Below are 18,144 nucleotides of genomic sequence, written 5' to 3' on the forward strand. Positions count from 1 at the left end.
TCTTTCAGAATCACTTCCTGATGACAAACAGACATGAAGTTCAGAATGAGTCTCTATACTCTCATCAGTAACACAGATGCAGACAAACACCTGTAAACTACTCCAACACTTGCTCTTTTACACTTGTGCTAGTTTGTGTTTTATAGACTGAAATTGCTCAAATTTACAAGGTCATCCCAGACAAAAGCATCTTCTAAAGGATTAAATGTTAAATGATCACAGTACTCTACTTCCTCTGTATTAGACACATTGATGGACAACATCAGATACAGACACTCAAACACAGGACAAAATAATAATCTAATATAAATAAGAGTATTTATGTATTTATTATAGTGTCACTAGTGATTAATTGAATATAACTTTTGTAACACTTAAAATATTTATGTATAATGCCTTTTTATTTTTTAATGCATTAATTATTCTTTGTAATGCACTGCATTGTATGACCTCATGAATAATTTTTAACCACAGTTAAAATACATTTAATACTTATGGTACACCTTTAGAATGTATAATGCATTAAAACACATCACAAACAATTTCAGATGCAACAAGGAATCTGTAATTATTATAATGCATTTTAACATTGATTACAATTATTGAAAAGATGTAATGAATTATAACGTACATTACAAATACCTTTTTTAATGCATTATAAAGGCTTTAAGTAAAGTGTTACCATAAATTTTCACGGAAGAGAACATACAGTATGTATATATCTTGCTTAGATTGTCTTTTAGAGAGAAAGACCTTTATGTCTGTTCGTAATTTACATCATAAACAAGTATGTGATTTAATGACTTGTTTTAATGGTTTTCTCACAGATCCATTGATAATGACCATGACATGGATAATCAGCCCATCCTGATGAATCAGTTAGAACACAGTTCTCTCCTGTACGTCCATTTGGCTCTCCAGACCCCCAGAAGCTGAAAGTACAGATCAGCATTAGATGTTCAGTGCTGCTTTCTGTGTGATATGATACTGACTGTGAGAATCATTATTAGATCAAATCAGTTCAATTCAGTGATTTCTCACCCAGAGGTCAGTGTGCTGCCATCAACCCATTTCCATCTGCCCTCCACATCACTGTCAGTCAGACCAATCCAGACTAGAGCACCATCAGACATTTTCTTAACAAAATCCTGAGGAGAACAATTATATTGTAATCTGATAATGACAAACTTCAATTGACTTCACATACACATACTTTAACATCCACCCAAACTACACACACACACTTTTCATAGACATAATGATTTTTATACTGTACAAACTGTATATTTTATCTCCAAAATCTAAACACAACACTCACAGAAAACATTCAGCAAAATGTCTCTCACATGGTCAAACATTTCTAGTATTATTACCCTTGTAGGAACAAAATGTAGGGTTTACCAGGACCACACAGACACTATATTTCACTCACTTGTTCCTCTTTGTTGTTTATGATGATCAGATCTGCTCCTCTCTCTGTACAGTATTTTCTGCTCTCAGTCCAGCTCTTCTTCTCAGATGAAATGTAGTAAAAACTGGATTGATTGTAAATCCTTCCATCTGTAAACACAACCAGTTAAAGTATCAGCTCTTCATTCCCATCACACTGAACTACACAGCTTATCTTTTGTACCCAAAGATTATGTATTTTATGTTGTTAATGTTGAATGTTTGTATAGTTGTGGTCATGATTACCCATTTCATGAAGACGTTTTATTAGATCATTCTTGGATAATAAATCTTTCTCTGTTTTGAAAGCTATGATTTGTAGCTGACCTCTCTCTTCTGTGAGGCTGGTAATCTTGGTTAGTAGATCTCTCTCTTTTGTGCTCTTTGTATGGATGTAGACACACAGCACTATGAAGGCAGTCAGCAGAAGAACACACAGCAGCACCAAACACACTGGAGCTGCTCTGGAGCTTCTGATCTTCACACGATCACTTCCTGAACACCACAGATATTAAAAGAAATGACTGAACATGTGCAGACTGTGATGTTTTCATCACAGTTATGAATGTGTTTACCTGTACGCTGCAGTGGTTGGTGTGTGTTTGTCTCTGTCCTGAAGTCATGATCTCTCACACAATCTGCACTCTCATAGATTTCCACCGTCATCTCAACTCTCTCTCTGTTCATTCCCGCAGACTCAGTCCTGATCACATTGTCATAAATACCATCAGACATTTCTGCTATTATTCTGTGATAATGTTGAATGTTCTTTCTGCCATTAGCTCTGCCCGTCTCTGCTGCGTTTCTGCTTTTATCATCGCCAAATTGTGTGAAGCTCAAGATCACGTGATAAAACTATTAAGTATTTTTAAAGCTGTTTTTAAGAACATGAACATGTTAGAATTTACAAATGATCTATAAACAGATCAGCATTAGATGTTCAGTGCTGCTTTCTGTGTGAAATGAAACTGACTGTGAGAATCATTTATATAACAATAAGTTCAGTTAGGCTGTGATTTCTAAAGACATTCACTTTCCTGAACTCCACTGCAAGGTCCTGAAGCTCAGTCCTGCTCACACTCTTTATAAATATGAGCGGGGTTGAGTTAGTCTTATTTTTGATATTCGTCACATATTCAGCGATAAATGGCAATAACTCCAACGACATGCCCCCCAAAAAAGTCTAAATAGTATTACCGCTAAAAGGGCAAAGCTAATAGTGTTTCACAAGCTTTCTTTTCATTATTTTCGCTCGATCTAATGAGCACTGGTCCGCAAAAGCCGTCACAATGTGAGCTGCACCGAGAAGGCTCGCTCTTGGCTGAGCTGTAAGTTATGGACCGTGGGGAAAGTGCAAGTTTTCTTCGTTTTTGCTATAACTTGGTGGGTGGTGTATAGACATGTCATTCAGTTTAGGGGGACGGGGGACAACTTTCACAACTTCTCTTTTTACCATAAATTTGACTGTGGAAGACAACCTATGTGTGTTTATTACTTAGATTGTCTTAAAGAGAGAAAGACCTTTACGTCTGTCCGTAATTTACATCATAAACAAGTATGTGATTTAATGACTTGTTTTAATGGTTTTCTCACAGATCCATTGATAATGACCATGACATGGATAATCAGCCCATCCTGATGAATCAGTTAGAACACAGTTCTCTCGTGTACGTCCATTTGGCTCTCCAGACTTCCAGAAGCTGAAAGTACAGATCAGCATTAGATGTTCAGTGCTGCTTTCTGTGTGATATGATACTGACTGTGAGAATCATTATTAGATAAAATCAGTTCAATTCAGTGATTTCTCACCCAGAGGTCATTTTAATGTCATCAACCCATTTCCATCTGCCCTCCACATCACTGTCAGTCAGGCCAATCCTATAGAAGCCTGTTTCCGCCACTAAATAAAAAAATAAAAACAGTAATTGCGACTTTTTATCTTGCAATTGCAAGTTTATATCTCACAATTCTGACTTTTTTTCTCACAATTCTCGCAATTGCATGATATAAAGTCACAATTCTGAGATATAAACTCGCAATTGTGAGAAAAAAGTCAGAATTGTGACTATATCACAATTGCGAGTTTATATCTCAGAATTCTGACTTTTTTTCTCACAATTGCGAGTTATAAAGTCAGAAGTGCGAGAAAAAAAGTCAGAATTCTGAGATAAAAAGTTTTTATTTTTTTTATTTAGTGGAGGAAATGGGCTTCCATACAATCCAGACTGCAGTACCATCAGATATTTTCTTAACAAAATCCTGAGAAGAACAATTATATGGTAATCTCATAATGATAAACTTCAATTGACTTCACACATACTTTCACATCCATCCAAAGCAAGCACACACACACACACACACACACACACTTTCCATAGACATAATGATTTTTATACTGTACAGACTGTATATTCTATCCCCAAATCCTAAACACAACCCTCACAGAAAACATTCAGAAAAATCAGTAAGTCTTGGACAATTGTGAGAGGCGAAAATCTACTTAGATGAATGAAATGTTACTGATGAAGACCTGATAGACAAGATAAATGTGGCATTGAATTATAAGTGGTACAGACAGCAAAAGTGGCAGTGTGGTGAAGAGGTTAAAGTGAATGAAGTGAACTGAAGAACTTCAGATGTGACAGACCACACAGCACTGGGTAAAATAAGTGTTAAATGTTAAAAGAGAGGCAGAGTGGATGAAGATACTGAAGCAGCTACAGGAGGAAGTGGCTGAACTAAGAAAGACGTATAAAGTACAGCATCTTTCAGAATCACTTCCTGATGACAAACAAACATGAAGTTCAGAATGAGTCTCTATACTCTCATCAGTAACACAGATGCAGACAAACACCTGTAAACTATTCCAACACTTGCTCTTTTACACTTGTGCTAGTTTGTGTTTTATAGACTAAAATTGCTCAAATTTACAGGGTCATCCCAGACAAAAGCATCTTCTAAAGGATTAAATGTTAAATGATCACAGTATTCTACTTCCTCTGTATTATACACATTGATGGACAACATCAGATACAGACACTCAAACACAGAACAAAATAATAATCTAATACAAATAAGAGTATTTATAAAACAGATTTATTTATTATAGCGACACTAGTGATTAATTGAATATAAATTTGGTAACACTTAAAATATTTATATATAATGTCTTATATTTTTAATGCATTAATTATTCCTTGTAATGCACCGCATTGTATGACCTCATGAATATCATCAGCTCCTATGTTTGCTTTCATGTATTTAAGCCCTCAGTTTCTGTCTGTTCATTGTCTAGTTAAACACATGACAAACAAACAATTTTTAGATGTAACACGGAATCTACAATTATTATAATTGAATTTTAACTTTGGTTACAATTATTGAAAAGATATAATACATTATAACATAGATTATGAACACCTTTATAATGCAGTATACATAAAGACTTTAAGTAAAGTGTTACCATAAATTTTACTGTGGAAGAGAACATATGTGTATACAACCCCAATTCCAGAAGAGTTGGGACATTTTGTAAAATGTGATTAAAACCACAATCTGTGATTTGTTCATTCTCTTGAACTTTTGTTTAACTGACAAATGTACAAAGAAAATATTTCCAATGTTTTCACTGACCAACATAATTATATTTTGTGAATATAAACAAATTTTTATTTTGATGGCTGCAACACACTCCAAAAAAGTTGGGACAGAAGCAAAATAAAAGTGAAAAGATGATATAATATCCAAGTTAAACTGTTTTTAAACAGTCAACAATTAGCAGGTGAATTGGTAATAGGTGAGTGTATTATGTTTGGGTGTAAAAGAGCTTCTCAGTCTTTGCAAGAAAAGATGGGTCATGGCTCACCACTTTGTGCCAAATGTCATGAGAGAATTGTCAAACAATTCAAAAATCATGTTTCTCAATGTAAGATTGCAAAGAATTTATGTCCTTCACCATCTACCATACATAATATTGTAAAAAGATTCAGGGAATCAAGAGAAATCTCAGTCTGAATAGGGGAAGGCAGGAGACCTCAGTTGAATGTGCATGACCTTTGAACCCTCAGATGGCATTTCATTAGAAACCACCATGCTACTGTGTTAAATAAAGCCACATGGACTCGGGAGTACTTTGGAAAACAGTTGTCATTCAACAGTCTGACACTGCATCAAGAAATGCAACTCGAATCTCTGTTACACAAGGAGAAAGTTATACATCTGTACTATGCAGAGATGCTGCTGATTCTCTAGGCCCCAACTCATCTCAGATAGTCTAAAAGACAGTGGAAATGTGTGCTGTGGTCAAATGAGTCACTGTTTCAGCCTTTTTTTTGGGAAAAAAGTGACTGAGTTCTCAGTCCCAAAGACGAAAGGGACCATCCAGACTTTCATTAGTGACAGGTGCAAAAGCAAACATCATTCATGGAATGGGGGCGCATCAGTGCAAACGGCATGAGTCACTTGCATTTGTGTGAAGGTACCATTGATATGGAGGCATATATCTGGATTGTACAGAGACGTAAACTGCCATCAAGATGACATCTTTCCTGGGTAGCAAGACAATGTCAGGCCCCATTCTGCACGTGATACATCAGAGTGGTTTCTAGACACTATACACCGTAGAGTGGATGTGCCTGACTGCCTGCCTGCAGTCCAGATCTTACTCTTACTGAGAATGTGGCCATATAAACAATATAGAGAAAAAAATGTGCCAAAATTGAGAAATCTTTGGAAGATATCACTGAACATTTATTTAACAATAGCAAAAGTACATTTTTTTACTTAAGTTAATTTTTCATCTATATTTTTTGTTTATTTAAAATTAGACTAAAAATCGGTTATTTTAATCTCCAATCTGTTTTTAGCAGTTTAGTTCTTTAATGCTTCACTAACTAGCAGAAGACACTAGGTTTACGTGTCAGGTTTAAATTCCAGTTGCACAGATAGGGTTCGTTGTAACACTGTGTTACAATGTCCCTCGCTATTAGAACTATGCTATTATGTACAGCTCCAGTACAACTGGCATAATTAACTTTTATGAATTTCTGTTGAGAAACCATTGGAAAAAAGATGAATAAAGACTGAGAGGAAGAACCTGAACATTTGGAAAATATTATTTCAAGAAATTTACAGCATTTGTACTGTCTCGTCTATTTATCTCGTGTTCTGTGAGAGCTGAGGAAGTGTTTTTGTTCAGTTCTGTGTTTTTTTATCTGAATATGTTTCTTCATCTGTTTGGGTGTATTGTTTTGACCTATGCTGTATAGTTGTGTTTTGCAGTGTTCATTGTCAAACTACAAAATTCTTTAATTTTGAATTTCTAAAAAAATGCTATTATTTTATATGAAAAAAACAATTGTCTTTTATTGACAAAATATTTTAGTTTGTATGTATATTTTTGATTAGATCAGATAACATTTTAATCTGTTATATGGTCATGTTACAACGTGTCCCACCTATGGGGCATGTTGTCATATTTCACTTCCCTTCCTTCTGGGAAAAAAAAGAAAAAAGTATACACTGTATTAATGAAATAAAGCCACATATTTGTACCAGACATGTGTGAAATTAACATGGAACAAAAGAAATTCTCTGAACTCTAAGTAGATTTACACAACTGAGAAAGTCAAAAAGCGTTAGGTTGTGCTCTGCTCTCCCCATACAGAGAACAGAGAGAACGAAGATCTAGCTTGGGGGAGAGAGTTAGGAGCGAGAAGGGCCAAGACTGAGGATGTTTGTGGAGGCAGCCTCACGATTGGGTCGGCCCCTGAGACCGGGGAGGAACAGGGAGGGTAGGGAAGGAAGGAAAATAAGATGTCCTGGGCGAGACAATCGAGACATCCTCACGCTAGGGTCTGCTGTTGGAGCTGTAGGCCACAGGTAGGGAAGAGAGTTAAAGATAGCGGGGAGGAAAGGCAGTGAGGACTGGGCCTGCAACACTTGTGGAGGCAGCCTCACACTAGCATTTGCTGCCGGAGCTGGAGCCCAAGGGTAGGGAACAGAGTTAGAAATAACGGGAAGAATGGATAGTGCGGACTGGCCTTGCGCTAGCGTTTGCTGCTGGGGGTGGAGAAAAGTGGGGCTTGGCGGTGGCAGGATCTGAGGTGTGGCCCAGACTTTGCTGAAGGCCTACCACCACAACCCAACACTCAAAGAGGGCCCAGTCTTGCACAGGAGGAAGACAGTGTTCAGGGCCCTTTGGCTCTTGCTCGATCTATAGGTGATCAATAATGTAGTCTCAGGAGAAGAGGGAATAAACACATAAGTTTAAATAGTATAAAAAATAATTGCTTAATTTGCGCCATCTATGGGGAATGCTAAGCGAAATATTTTGGTGTAGCAACCGAAAGAAATGCAAAATTCAACCAGGGACAGAACACAAGAAGGATTTGAGCTGTGCTCTTGTGGGGCTGAGCAGACAGGGTGGAGATTAAGAGCTGGCTGGGATGGAATCTAAAACTTTAGTGTGAAAATTGAATGTCTAAATTAATCAGGGCTTGTCTTAACCCCTTAACTGTCCATTTCTCTATGGTAGGGATGACTGAATGAGCCAGAGTAGAGAAAGACACAGAGGAAGATGGTGAACGTCTTGCCAGCAGGGGCGAGAGTAGGCCTTGGAGTCTTGGCCTTAGTCTACATAATATCCACATATGCAGTTTATAAGAGATGAAATAGCATGACTATATTTAAACCTATAACATTTTACATAGATAACTTTTAAACATAGCCTATAAAATGCATTTTTATCTCACAATTCTCAATTTCTTTTTTCTCTTGCATTTGCGTGTTTCAGTTCAGACTTTATAACTTGCAATTGTGAGTTTTCCTCCTCAGAATTGTGATACAAAGTCAGAATTGTGGTATACGAACTTATAATTCTGAGGGGAAAAAAACAGAATAACTAGTATATTTCACAATTCTGTTTTTCCTTCTAATAATTGTGAGACATAAATTTGAATTTGCGAGAAAAAAGTCAGAATTGTGAGATATAAACTCGAAATTAACTTTTTTTTTTATTTCGTGGCTTCCACAGACTGCTACTGCAGAATTGTCATTTTCTGCCACCAGATCGGCTCCACCCACAAAAAATGTCATCGCTGTTTGCAAACACAAAATAGGTCTATTAGTATGCGCAATCTTTTGAAATTCAACAAAATATTAATATCCTTTAAGAATTAGCAAATACATCTGTATACATAACATAAAGCTAATATATTTAAAAAATAATTACGTAATCAGACCTCCACGAACCACTCATAATTCACACTAGTGCATTTTTTTTTTTAAATTAAAATTAGTAGATATTGGAGCTGCATTGTTCCAAGAACAATGGCAGAGGGCGATGAATGGTGCAAGCAGCTGTCATTCAGTTACTAAAGATTACTAAAATCACTGTATAAAAACAAAAAAAAGTCAACACTTGATAGATCTAACAGACACTTTAATTTTTGGGGGGGTTGGGGGCACAATAATAATCCAATAATGATCAAATCTGCACAAAAATAATGCTGCAAGGACTTCCATCACTATAATAGAGTGATGGCGTTTAAGTAACTGGATGAAAATAATAGCTATAATTGTGCAAACTACTGCAATTATACAGATTTTATGGAAGAGAAATTGCAGTTCCATTCCATAAAAGCTCATCTTAAAGACACTTGAGATCATTTATGTGTTAGTGTACTCCAAAATGTGGCAATTCAAGGAGTTTTACTAAGTTATGTTTTCAAGAATTATATACTGTTGCAATTATGCTGCATTTTGTTATACACCAAGAACTATTTAAAAGAAATGACAAAGATGTTGACAGCTCAAGTGCCTTTATTGGGACCAGAAAAACAGCTCAGAGCCACTCATTGTTAATGTGGATGGCTTCTCCTAAAAAAAAACAAAAAAAAAAAAAAATACAAAAAGAATGGGGCTAGATATTAAATACACAACACTTGAAAAGCTAAGACGGTGACGGAGACACACAGGCTAGTGACATCATTCATCATCATCCCAGTCCTTCTTTCCTTGTGGAGCTTTGGGTCCACCAGCCGGCTTGGCCATTATAATCTGTGGAGGAGAAGCATACATAATCAGACACTCACAGAGTAAAAGCCAATTTCGTGCAGTGCAAATGTTAGCAGGGGAAAATCCTGTGATGAAAAAGTGCTTTTAGTACATGCGGCATGCAAGTAAACTACAACAAAATCCCCAGATGACATTCAAAGTGTCACAATGACTGAAGTTAGTGATGCTTGTGAAGTGCAAAACAGTTATGAAACAACCATTATACTCAGTCCGATCTCTTGGTTTTCAGGATGAAATTATCCAATTAAAAACCATCTGAATTAATATTTCTCAATGTGTTAATGCAAACTCAAATAATGTAGACTGTTAAGCAATGCTTCTCGGGTAAAATAAAACCGCACAACTGTGTTATCTGTGATGTAACAACTGCAGTCAGGCTAGACTTATTTCATCAACAAATTCAAGGTGAATTTCCACACAGTGTTCATGCACCCCGGTTCACTCCAGTGGTTAAGCACTCCAAACAGTGGCTTTTGCTTGTGCACCTTTGCTATTATTTTGGATTTCTTATCAATGATGTGTATCAAATTTGTCTGGTTCATCATCCCAACCGTCCTTGTCCCAGTGTCCTTGCTGTTTGGGGGCTTTGGGTCCCCCTGCTGGCTTTGCCATAATGATCTGGCATATACACATCACATTATAATCCAGAAAAAAAAACAGGCTAACAAAGCACTTAAATTGATAAATATGGATGGAAAAAGAAAATGAATGACATGCAAATAGTTGTAAAGTGAAGCACTAACCTGATCCACGCGGAGGACAGTGATGGCTGCGTTTGTGGCCAATTTGATGCCCCAGTGCTTAACCAGGTATGGGTCGAGGATACCAACCTCCAACATGTCCTTCAACGCAGGCCCTTCACCCTAAATGGTTTAAAAAGGCACATAGCCATCAATAACACCTTAACAGTTTTTAAAAGTTTTTAAATTTAATTAAAGGCTTAAGAACATAATACCTGCAAAAATCAAATTACCACTATATGGGTGGGGTAGAACAACATCTATGGTAACATAAGTTCAAATAATAAAATTTTTTTTTTTTTTTTTTTAATGATAAACCTCACTTTTCAGCCTTTAAACCATTTTATAATGAAAAGGGATGAGTCAAAATGTAAATTATATTTGTATGATTTTTTTCATCTTGTGATTATCTTATCCAAATTGTTTAGAGTTTTAGAATGCATATTAGCTTCTTTTCGATCCACCAGCTGAATGAAAATTCTATTTAATTCTCTGACAGTAGGCGTCGCTTATGGAACGGCAAAAAACAGCTGCACTTTTTACAAATGTGACAAGTTTGCAAGAATGATAAAAACACCATTACAAACACCATAAAGTAAACATTGCCATAATTTATCAACAGTAGATCGTAAGCAACCGCCTGGCATATATGTGTGGTATTCATTGATTGCGAATTGCTGTGAAACTAAAGAGCCTGTAAAATGCATAGCAGCACTTCATTTTTACTTTGAAACGTGCAGCGCTCACAATTAAATCATTGCCTTTTGAAGTTCAATATTCAAATTAAACTATAGGGCGATTTGCGTTTTTCAGAGGCCACTCTTGCGCCAGAACTAGACTTGCATACGGCCATTGCAGATTAGTTTATAAAGTTTTAAATATGGATATTTTTTCTTACAAAAACCCATCGCTTCACTTCAAAAGGCGTTTAACCCCCTGGAGCTGTATGGATTACTTTTATGATGGATCGATGCACTTTTTTGGGCTTCAAAATCTTGAGCCCCATTCACTACCATTATAATGCTTGGAAGAGCCAGGATGTTTTTTTAATGCAACTCCAATTGTGTTTGTCTGAAAGAAGAAAGTTATATACACCTAGGATGGCTTAAGGGTGAGTAAATCATGGGATAATTTTTATTTTGAGGTGAACTAACCATTTAAAGACCCACAGGGACCCTATTTATGCATGATTTAGGGTCCTTTTCTATTTATTTCAGGTTTGCTGCCTCCAAATTAAAAATAGCTTCTCTTCCCCCTTTTTATACTTGAAGCCCTTACAAAGCAAGCGTTTGCCACGGGCCTTTTCTCACCTCAATATCAAAGCCGTAATTCTTGTTGCCTTCGTGGTGTGCGGCATACAGTTTAGAGATCAGCTCATTGCCCTTCACGCCAGAGTTTTCAGCCAGAGCACGGGGCACTGCTTCAAACGCCTCCGCGAACTTCTTGATGGCGTACTGCTCCAGGCCTGGGCAAGACTTTAGAGGACGTTTTCGAATTATTTATACTGTTCAAGTTTTGCCAACAGCAAAAGGAAATTAGATTTATATACTTACTTCGCCATAAGAGGTGATGTGTTTCGCAAGCTCAATTTCAGTGGCACCGGCACCTGGACAAAGGCGTGCGTCCTGAGGGGACATAGTTTTGTTAGAGTCACATTTTTTCATGATTTAATTAGAAGTGGATTTTTTGAGAAGTGGTGGATTTTTAAACTAGCTCACCCTGACAAGGACTTTAAAGGTGTTAACTCCATCATCGATGGCACGCTCAATGTCATCCATCAGGTTGTCTGTGGACCCACGAATTACTAAAGTAGAGATGGCGCCATCCTCTTTATCTAGAAATAGGAGTGAGATGACATGAGCTGTCTGGATATATCACTGCCAGACTAAACAATATTTACAAAGCACAGTTTGCTACAGGATGTCAGGAAAACAAGTAACAAAGACAAGTGGTGTGTTAAGTGAGTGACTCAGCCACATTTCAACCCAATGATCACCAAGTCTGCATTTATTTGATCATATATACAGTAAAATTTACTGTTCTCTATTTTAATATATGTTAAAATGCAATTTATTCCTGTGATGGTAAAGCTGAATTTCCAGCAGTCATTACTCGTCTTCATTATCACATGATCCTTCAGAAATCATTGTAATATGCTGATTTGCTGCCCAAAAAATCATTTATCAATGTTGAAAAAAGAAAAGTCTTTACTGTAACTTTTGACAAATTTAATGCTGAATAAAAGTATTAATTTCTTTTAAACAAATCTTAATGACCACAAACTTTTGAAAGGTAGTGTACATGCACACATATATTATGCATGTATAACATGCAAATATACAAGAATTGAGTATTGGAAATTCCTTACCATGTTTGAAGACCACAACCTGCGTATCTCCAACCTCGGACAGGTAAACACTGTCACAGTGTCCCATCTCTTCTGGAGTAGGGGGAGTCTGTTCGTCCAGAGGAAAAATAAACAACATAGAAGCTGACACAGAGAGACCATAATGATGCAAACTGGCTTATCACCAACACCAGCTTTACACAAAGTAGCACTAGTGAAGTAGAACTCTAATCTGGAAAATCAAGATCAACTCACCAATCTGGGCAACGCCGTGGCTCCGAGAGTTTTGCATAGTCTTCTGAGGTCCCATTTTGAATTCAGCCTTGGTGAAAAACAAACAGCATTCATAAATATCAGACACATAGCTAAATTCTCATTTAAAAAGCCAACACAGAAAAAACACTGACAAAAAATGCTGAATCAAGCTGCATAAAGAAGGAAGGGATCTTCCTCTCTCTCACCTGACCACCATGAGCTTGTACTTGTTGGCATAATGAAGGGCCATATCAGCAATTTTGCCCCCTGTCACAATCACATTGGCCCCTGAATCAGCGATAGACTTCACCTGGACCTCCATCAGGTCCTCTTCTCCTTTACTGAAATTCATGAGCTCCTCTGCGTTCTTTATAAGTACTGTTCCCTATGAAACGTCAGAAATAAGTATTGAAGGAAGAAAGCATGAACAGCTATAAATCGAATGGAGAATGTGATTTATTGAACATCATACAAAGGAAATACTATGTCAACCCATTGCGACAGCATAAAGACAATTAATCCAATTCACTGAGCTTTTTTCTACCTTGGTTTCAGTAACCATGCAGTCAAATGGACAGGAGAACACTGCTATCTTTGCATCTTTCACTGATGTGAGGTCTCCTTCTGTCTCTTTCTTAAATACCATGCCATGAAGCACCGTAGAAGAGTTCAGTCCACAGCCCTACAAAAAAATAAATTAAAAAAAAATGTAACTGACCCACAGACACTCTAGAAATCATTTAGTTTAAAGCAATGCTTAAATTCAATAGTACTTTATACTTACCAAAATCTTGCACACTCTGACATTATCGACATTGAAGTTGCCAGACTCAGGGAATATAGAGACTGTAAAACAAATAATAAATTAAAATGACCCCTAAGATTATCACAAAATTTTCACAAAAACTTTCGAACATTTGAAATTAACTTTTCCTGATTACCCCAAAGAATTCATGCCTTACCACAGGCCTGTGCAATGAGCTTGGCCAGGAAGTCCTCATTGCCGTATTGTTTGCTCATGACGGCTGGGCGGATCATGGCTGTGGCCTCTTCCAGATCATGCAGGTTCTTAGCAGATGAGCAGACGCAATCGGGCAGAATTTCCAGAGTTTTCTTACATGCCAGCTCATAGCCCTCAATCACCTGGGATAAAAAATAAAAAAAAATCATCAGCTCAAGTAAATAAACTATCTATTAGTTCTCAACTTAGCATAAACTTGCAAGGTCAAAACTTTATGAATTAATCACAAATAGACACATAATTTCTTTATAAAAAAAAAAAAAAAAAAAAAAAAAAACGTTGGAAACTTTGGATTATCAAAATACACTTGATTTAATTTTTAAAAGATTTCTTAAAATTGTTTAAGAGATAATGGAAACCTCTATCCTGTACAGTAGCTATGTTTACATGCACCCAAATAATCCCTTTTATAATCAGATTGATGGGTCAATCAGACTGATAATCTTTCTTGTAAACACAAATCGATCTGATTGAGCTGGATCTAAAAAAAATAAAAATAAAAAAAAAATTAAAAAAAAATGTTTAATTGGATTGAAGGGGGTTGTATAGACCTGGGATTAATCCAATCAAAAGGACAACATTAATAATGTAAATGCTTAAATCTGACTATTTTCTCAATCAGATTCAAAAATACCTTGTGCACATGTGCAGCACCGTGATATGTATGTTTACGTATGTTTAATGTGATATGAAAATGTGTATGTTTATTAGGTCTTATGTCTTATTAAGTCTCATCCACTGACCAGTTGATATTTACTAAATATTTGCTTTTGTTTTTGTGGAAGTTCTTTTTGGAATTCATGTAATACACATGTAAACTAACATGTGAATCGGATTGCAATGTTTACGGTTCATATAAACAGGATTTTGTTTATATGAACCGTTTGTTTTTGTTCATATAAATTGGATTTATTCTGATTAACGATATGAGCTGTTGTTAACTGACCTCTGAAACGGACAGGCCCATCCTCAGCAGCTCCTCGGCAAGCTCCAGCAGAGCACCAGCAAACACCAGCACAAAGTTTGTGCCATCACCTACTTCCTGCTCTTGCATGTGGGATGCCATCACGATCATTTTGGCTGCCGGGTGCTGAACCTTGGAGGAAAAAAAAAAAAAAAAAAAAGACATACAATAAATGGAGATATTCCTCCAAATCATAAGCATTAAAGGTGTAGTAAGTGATTTCTGAGTAACACTATTGTAATTTGAAATCAACCCAAACAAACACACCCCTCCCTTCATTGCTCCGCCCCCAAAATGCACAATCACGCAATGCAAGAGTGGATGTCTCATTATCGTAGCGAAGCAAAGCAATGTTTTGTGAAAAATAAAGCAAAGATGATAAAAGAATGACAAGGAAGAACAAAAAATTAACATACAGTGCACAAAAGTAAATACAAGCAAAAGTTTGTTAGTCGCCAGCAGCATACCAGCTTCAGACAAACAATGACACGGACTCAAAACTGTCTTCTTACTATAGCTAACATTACAACAACAGCATATCTTAGTTCTGTGAAACATAGCAAAACGCTATGAAAGAAAGCTTTTCTAATATTAACACAGGTCCTAAAGCTCTTGCCTGATCATAACTCTTCCTTTTCCAGTGACCTTTTCTTTTTTTTGTAATGTCTCTCAGCTATCTCTCTTTCTTCAATCCTTCTTTAAGGCTCCCTCTTGCTCACTCTCTCTCCTACCCTATCATGAGTGTTTACGCCCCCTACAGCTGATTGGCTACAACTTTGTTGTGGCTCCCTGTCCGATCCACTTTCAACAGCGTTTCTCAGAAATCGCTAACCACACCTTCAATTAATGTGTGTATCATAATTATTAATATTTACCTCCAGCTCTCTCAGAATAGTGGCAGCGTCATTTGTGACAAAAAGCTTCTCCAAGTGGTTGATGACCATTTTGTTCATACCTGTACAGAATTAAATGAACATGCACAGTCCAGTCAGAGTCCAGTGGTATCACTTAAATAAGGTCTACGACATCACAGTAAACAAGTAATCTTCACCATTGGGTCCATATGCAGTTCTTGTGGTCTGTGCCAGTTCCTTGCATGCCTGGATGTTCCTGTAAACAGCCTCTTCAAGACCCGAATAGTGCTGATTGTGGAGAACAAATAAGACAAAAGTCATTTTATGTTTTGAAAACATAAAAAATGTGGAGTTTGTTAGTGGTTGTGTAACACACATCCTTATTTATTTATTTACAAGTATTTCAAATTAAATACTAGGCAGTGAGAGATCAGCAATTCAAGATGACATTTTCATAATGTATAGCACTGAGAAAAAAAAACGGGGTAATTTTTTCCAATTTTGAAATGATCAGAAAAAAATAGTATTTTATGATATCTGCTGACATGATGCTTATCAAAAAAAAAAAAAAAAAAAAAAAAATGTCAGAGCTATAGTTGTGAAAATCTACAACAAAACAAAAATCTCAAAAGCTAAATGTTTAAAATCTTCACAAAATAAATTAATTGCAAACGCTGAATCTTTAACAACAAATAGTTATATTGTTAAATGCAATTATTAAATGATCTGATCAGCATATCAACAAACGAATATGCAGAGATTGAGAATGGGGAACAGCCCAACACGGCATTTTTATAGAAGTGAAATAAAACTGTACATGTTGTAATTCTGACGTTTAACAAAAGCATTTTCCTTCCTAATACTGTATGATTTTAAGACAGTTGTTTAAGTGATGGAGGTGTGGGCAGTGTCTGTCTGTCTGTCAGTGGCACATGTCTTCAGCTAACATGCTAACTTCATTCATCCGTTACTTTCTAACGGAATCTATTTACTGTCTAACCTTCGATATTTAATTAAGACCTAATGGTAATGACGGCCTTGAACAAAACGTTAATATTCATTTGAAGTCTCAAGCATCTGTTAGTTTTACCGGTAGTTTGACGGCATGAGGCCCATGTTCTAGAAACCTCTATGGGAAGTCACTGGGTGTGCTCTTAAAAACAACACAATACGAGCAAAACACGTTTTCAACAGCCCTACCTTCGCACCATCCTTTAACATCTGAGCAAAGCCCGGGGCTTTGGGGACGTGAAGAGCCATTTTGATCAGAAAAGGTGGAAATTAGACTGATGCTGGATGAGGCTGCAGCGCACTGAAAGCATGCAGCTAAGAAAGAACAGGCGCTGCTGCAGAGAGCAGAAACACGGATTACTGATTCAGATAGGCGAGATAGTGGAGCACCGATTGAGTGCACACCCAGAAAAAAAATCAGAAAAAGCAAGCTATTTAATATTTATTAATATGTCAGTCCCACAAGGATTTGGCAGTGTTTTTTTAAAAATAATTTTTGCGAACAAAATGGCTGATTTTTGGTGGTAGTATTTTTGATATTTGCGAAGCTTTTTTGAAATTAAAATACCACATTTACCATATTATGTATTATGTTAGATGCACAATAGTAATACATGACACAAAGGACAAACAAAAAATCTTATTAGATAGCTTTTTTTATTAGATATTATTCCTACATTTCTAGATAGCTAGATAGGCTAGTGGTGAATGCTATCTAGATTTAAAGGGATTGTTCAAGCAAGCAAGCACGTTGTTCCAAACCTGTATGAATTTCTTTCTTCTGCTGAACACACAAGAATATATTTTGAAAAAAAAAAACAGGTGGTAACCATATATATATATTTTTTTTTTTTTGTTTGTTTTTTTTGCATCAACTGTTTGGGGTTATCCATATTCTTATTATCTTCTTTTGTGTTCAGCAGAAGAAAGTAATTCATACAGGTTTGGAACAATTTGAGCATGAGTAAATTAGTGAGTAAAATAATTTAAATTTTTGGGTGAACTGTCCCTTTAATAAGATGATTTGGCAATATGTCCAAAATCTATAAGCAAACCAAAGCAAACCAAATACTTGCCTAATATAAGTAAAACGTTCTCAAGTAATTAAGAAATCATGTAAACAGTCAGTAATAAAATAAGAACAAAGAAGTGAATGACAATAGGACAAATGAATACAACATAAAGCTACAGATACAAACTGTTTTTCCCCTGTTGTTGTTGTTTGTTTAACATTATATAGCCATTAATATATTTAATATATAGCCAAAATAAAGCTACATAAAGATACGAAAATATCTTAAGGCTATATTCTTTATATTTCCTTCCTGTGCGACTGTTTTTTAACAATTTGACTCTAAATGATTCCACTGATGATTATTGTTCTGCAATAAAAAATAACCTAACAATGCAACAACACAAAAAAAAAA

At 36.2% G+C, this 18,144-nt stretch overlaps 2 protein-coding genes across 4 annotated transcripts; both read right to left on the minus strand.

Annotated features, from left to right (window-relative positions):
- Nucleotides 1–310: 310 nt before the first annotated feature.
- Nucleotides 311–2,747, minus strand: LOC127521227 (CD209 antigen-like protein C). 2 transcript variants are annotated; one of them, XM_051910331.1, is made up of 5 exons: nt 2,025–2,747; nt 1,777–1,944; nt 1,433–1,560; nt 1,042–1,148; nt 311–932 (listed from the first exon to the last, which is right to left on the minus strand). In XM_051910331.1, the coding sequence occupies exons 1-5, from the start codon at nt 2,182–2,184 to the stop codon at nt 797–799; spliced, it is 699 nt and encodes a 232-aa protein (XP_051766291.1). In that variant the 5' UTR covers nt 2,185–2,747; the 3' UTR covers nt 311–796. The 2 variants fall into 2 exon arrangements, with proteins under 2 accessions (XP_051766291.1, XP_051766290.1); XM_051910330.1 differs by having other exon boundaries at nt 1,696–1,944.
- A 6,505-nt stretch (nt 2,748–9,252) lies between these two features.
- cct8 (chaperonin containing TCP1, subunit 8 (theta)) lies at nt 9,253–17,099 on the minus strand. 2 transcript variants are annotated; one of them, XM_051910244.1, is made up of 16 exons: nt 16,907–17,099; nt 15,904–15,994; nt 15,728–15,807; nt 14,835–14,984; nt 13,830–14,010; nt 13,652–13,713; nt 13,412–13,549; nt 13,074–13,252; nt 12,868–12,934; nt 12,634–12,721; nt 11,984–12,099; nt 11,819–11,890; nt 11,576–11,740; nt 10,269–10,388; nt 10,011–10,143; nt 9,253–9,507 (listed from the first exon to the last, which is right to left on the minus strand). In XM_051910244.1, exons 1-15 carry the CDS (start codon nt 16,964–16,966, stop codon nt 10,036–10,038), a joined length of 1,677 nt encoding a protein of 558 aa, XP_051766204.1. In that variant the 5' UTR covers nt 16,967–17,099; the 3' UTR covers nt 9,253–9,507; nt 10,011–10,035. The 2 variants fall into 2 exon arrangements, with proteins under 2 accessions (XP_051766204.1, XP_051766205.1); XM_051910245.1 differs by lacking the exon at nt 10,011–10,143.
- Between the last annotated feature and the right edge of the window lie 1,045 nt (nt 17,100–18,144).

This window comes from Ctenopharyngodon idella, chromosome 10, assembly GCF_019924925.1.
Source record: "Ctenopharyngodon idella isolate HZGC_01 chromosome 10, HZGC01, whole genome shotgun sequence".
Taxonomy (NCBI): Eukaryota; Metazoa; Chordata; class Actinopteri; order Cypriniformes; family Xenocyprididae; genus Ctenopharyngodon; species Ctenopharyngodon idella.

Coding starts and splice junctions, on each gene's coding strand:
- LOC127521227 (XM_051910330.1), bottom strand. CDS start 2,184: ATGTCTGATGGTATTTATGACAATGTGATCAGGACTGAGTCTGCGGGA. Junction 1,945..2,024: donor CCAACCACTGCAGCGTACAG/GTAAACACATTC, acceptor TGTGGTGTTCAG/GAAGTGATCGTGTGAAGATC. Junction 1,149..1,432: donor TAAACAACAAAGAGGAACAA/GTGAGTGAAATA, acceptor TGTTCTCCTCAG/GATTTTGTTAAGAAAATGTC.
- cct8 (XM_051910244.1), bottom strand. CDS start 16,966: ATGGCTCTTCACGTCCCCAAAGCCCCGGGCTTTGCTCAGATGTTAAAG. Junction 14,011..14,834: donor TGGGCCTGTCCGTTTCAGAG/GTCAGTTAACAA, acceptor TTTTTATCCCAG/GTGATTGAGGGCTATGAGCT. Junction 10,144..10,268: donor CTGTCCTCCGCGTGGATCAG/GTTAGTGCTTCA, acceptor TGTATATGCCAG/ATCATTATGGCAAAGCCAGC.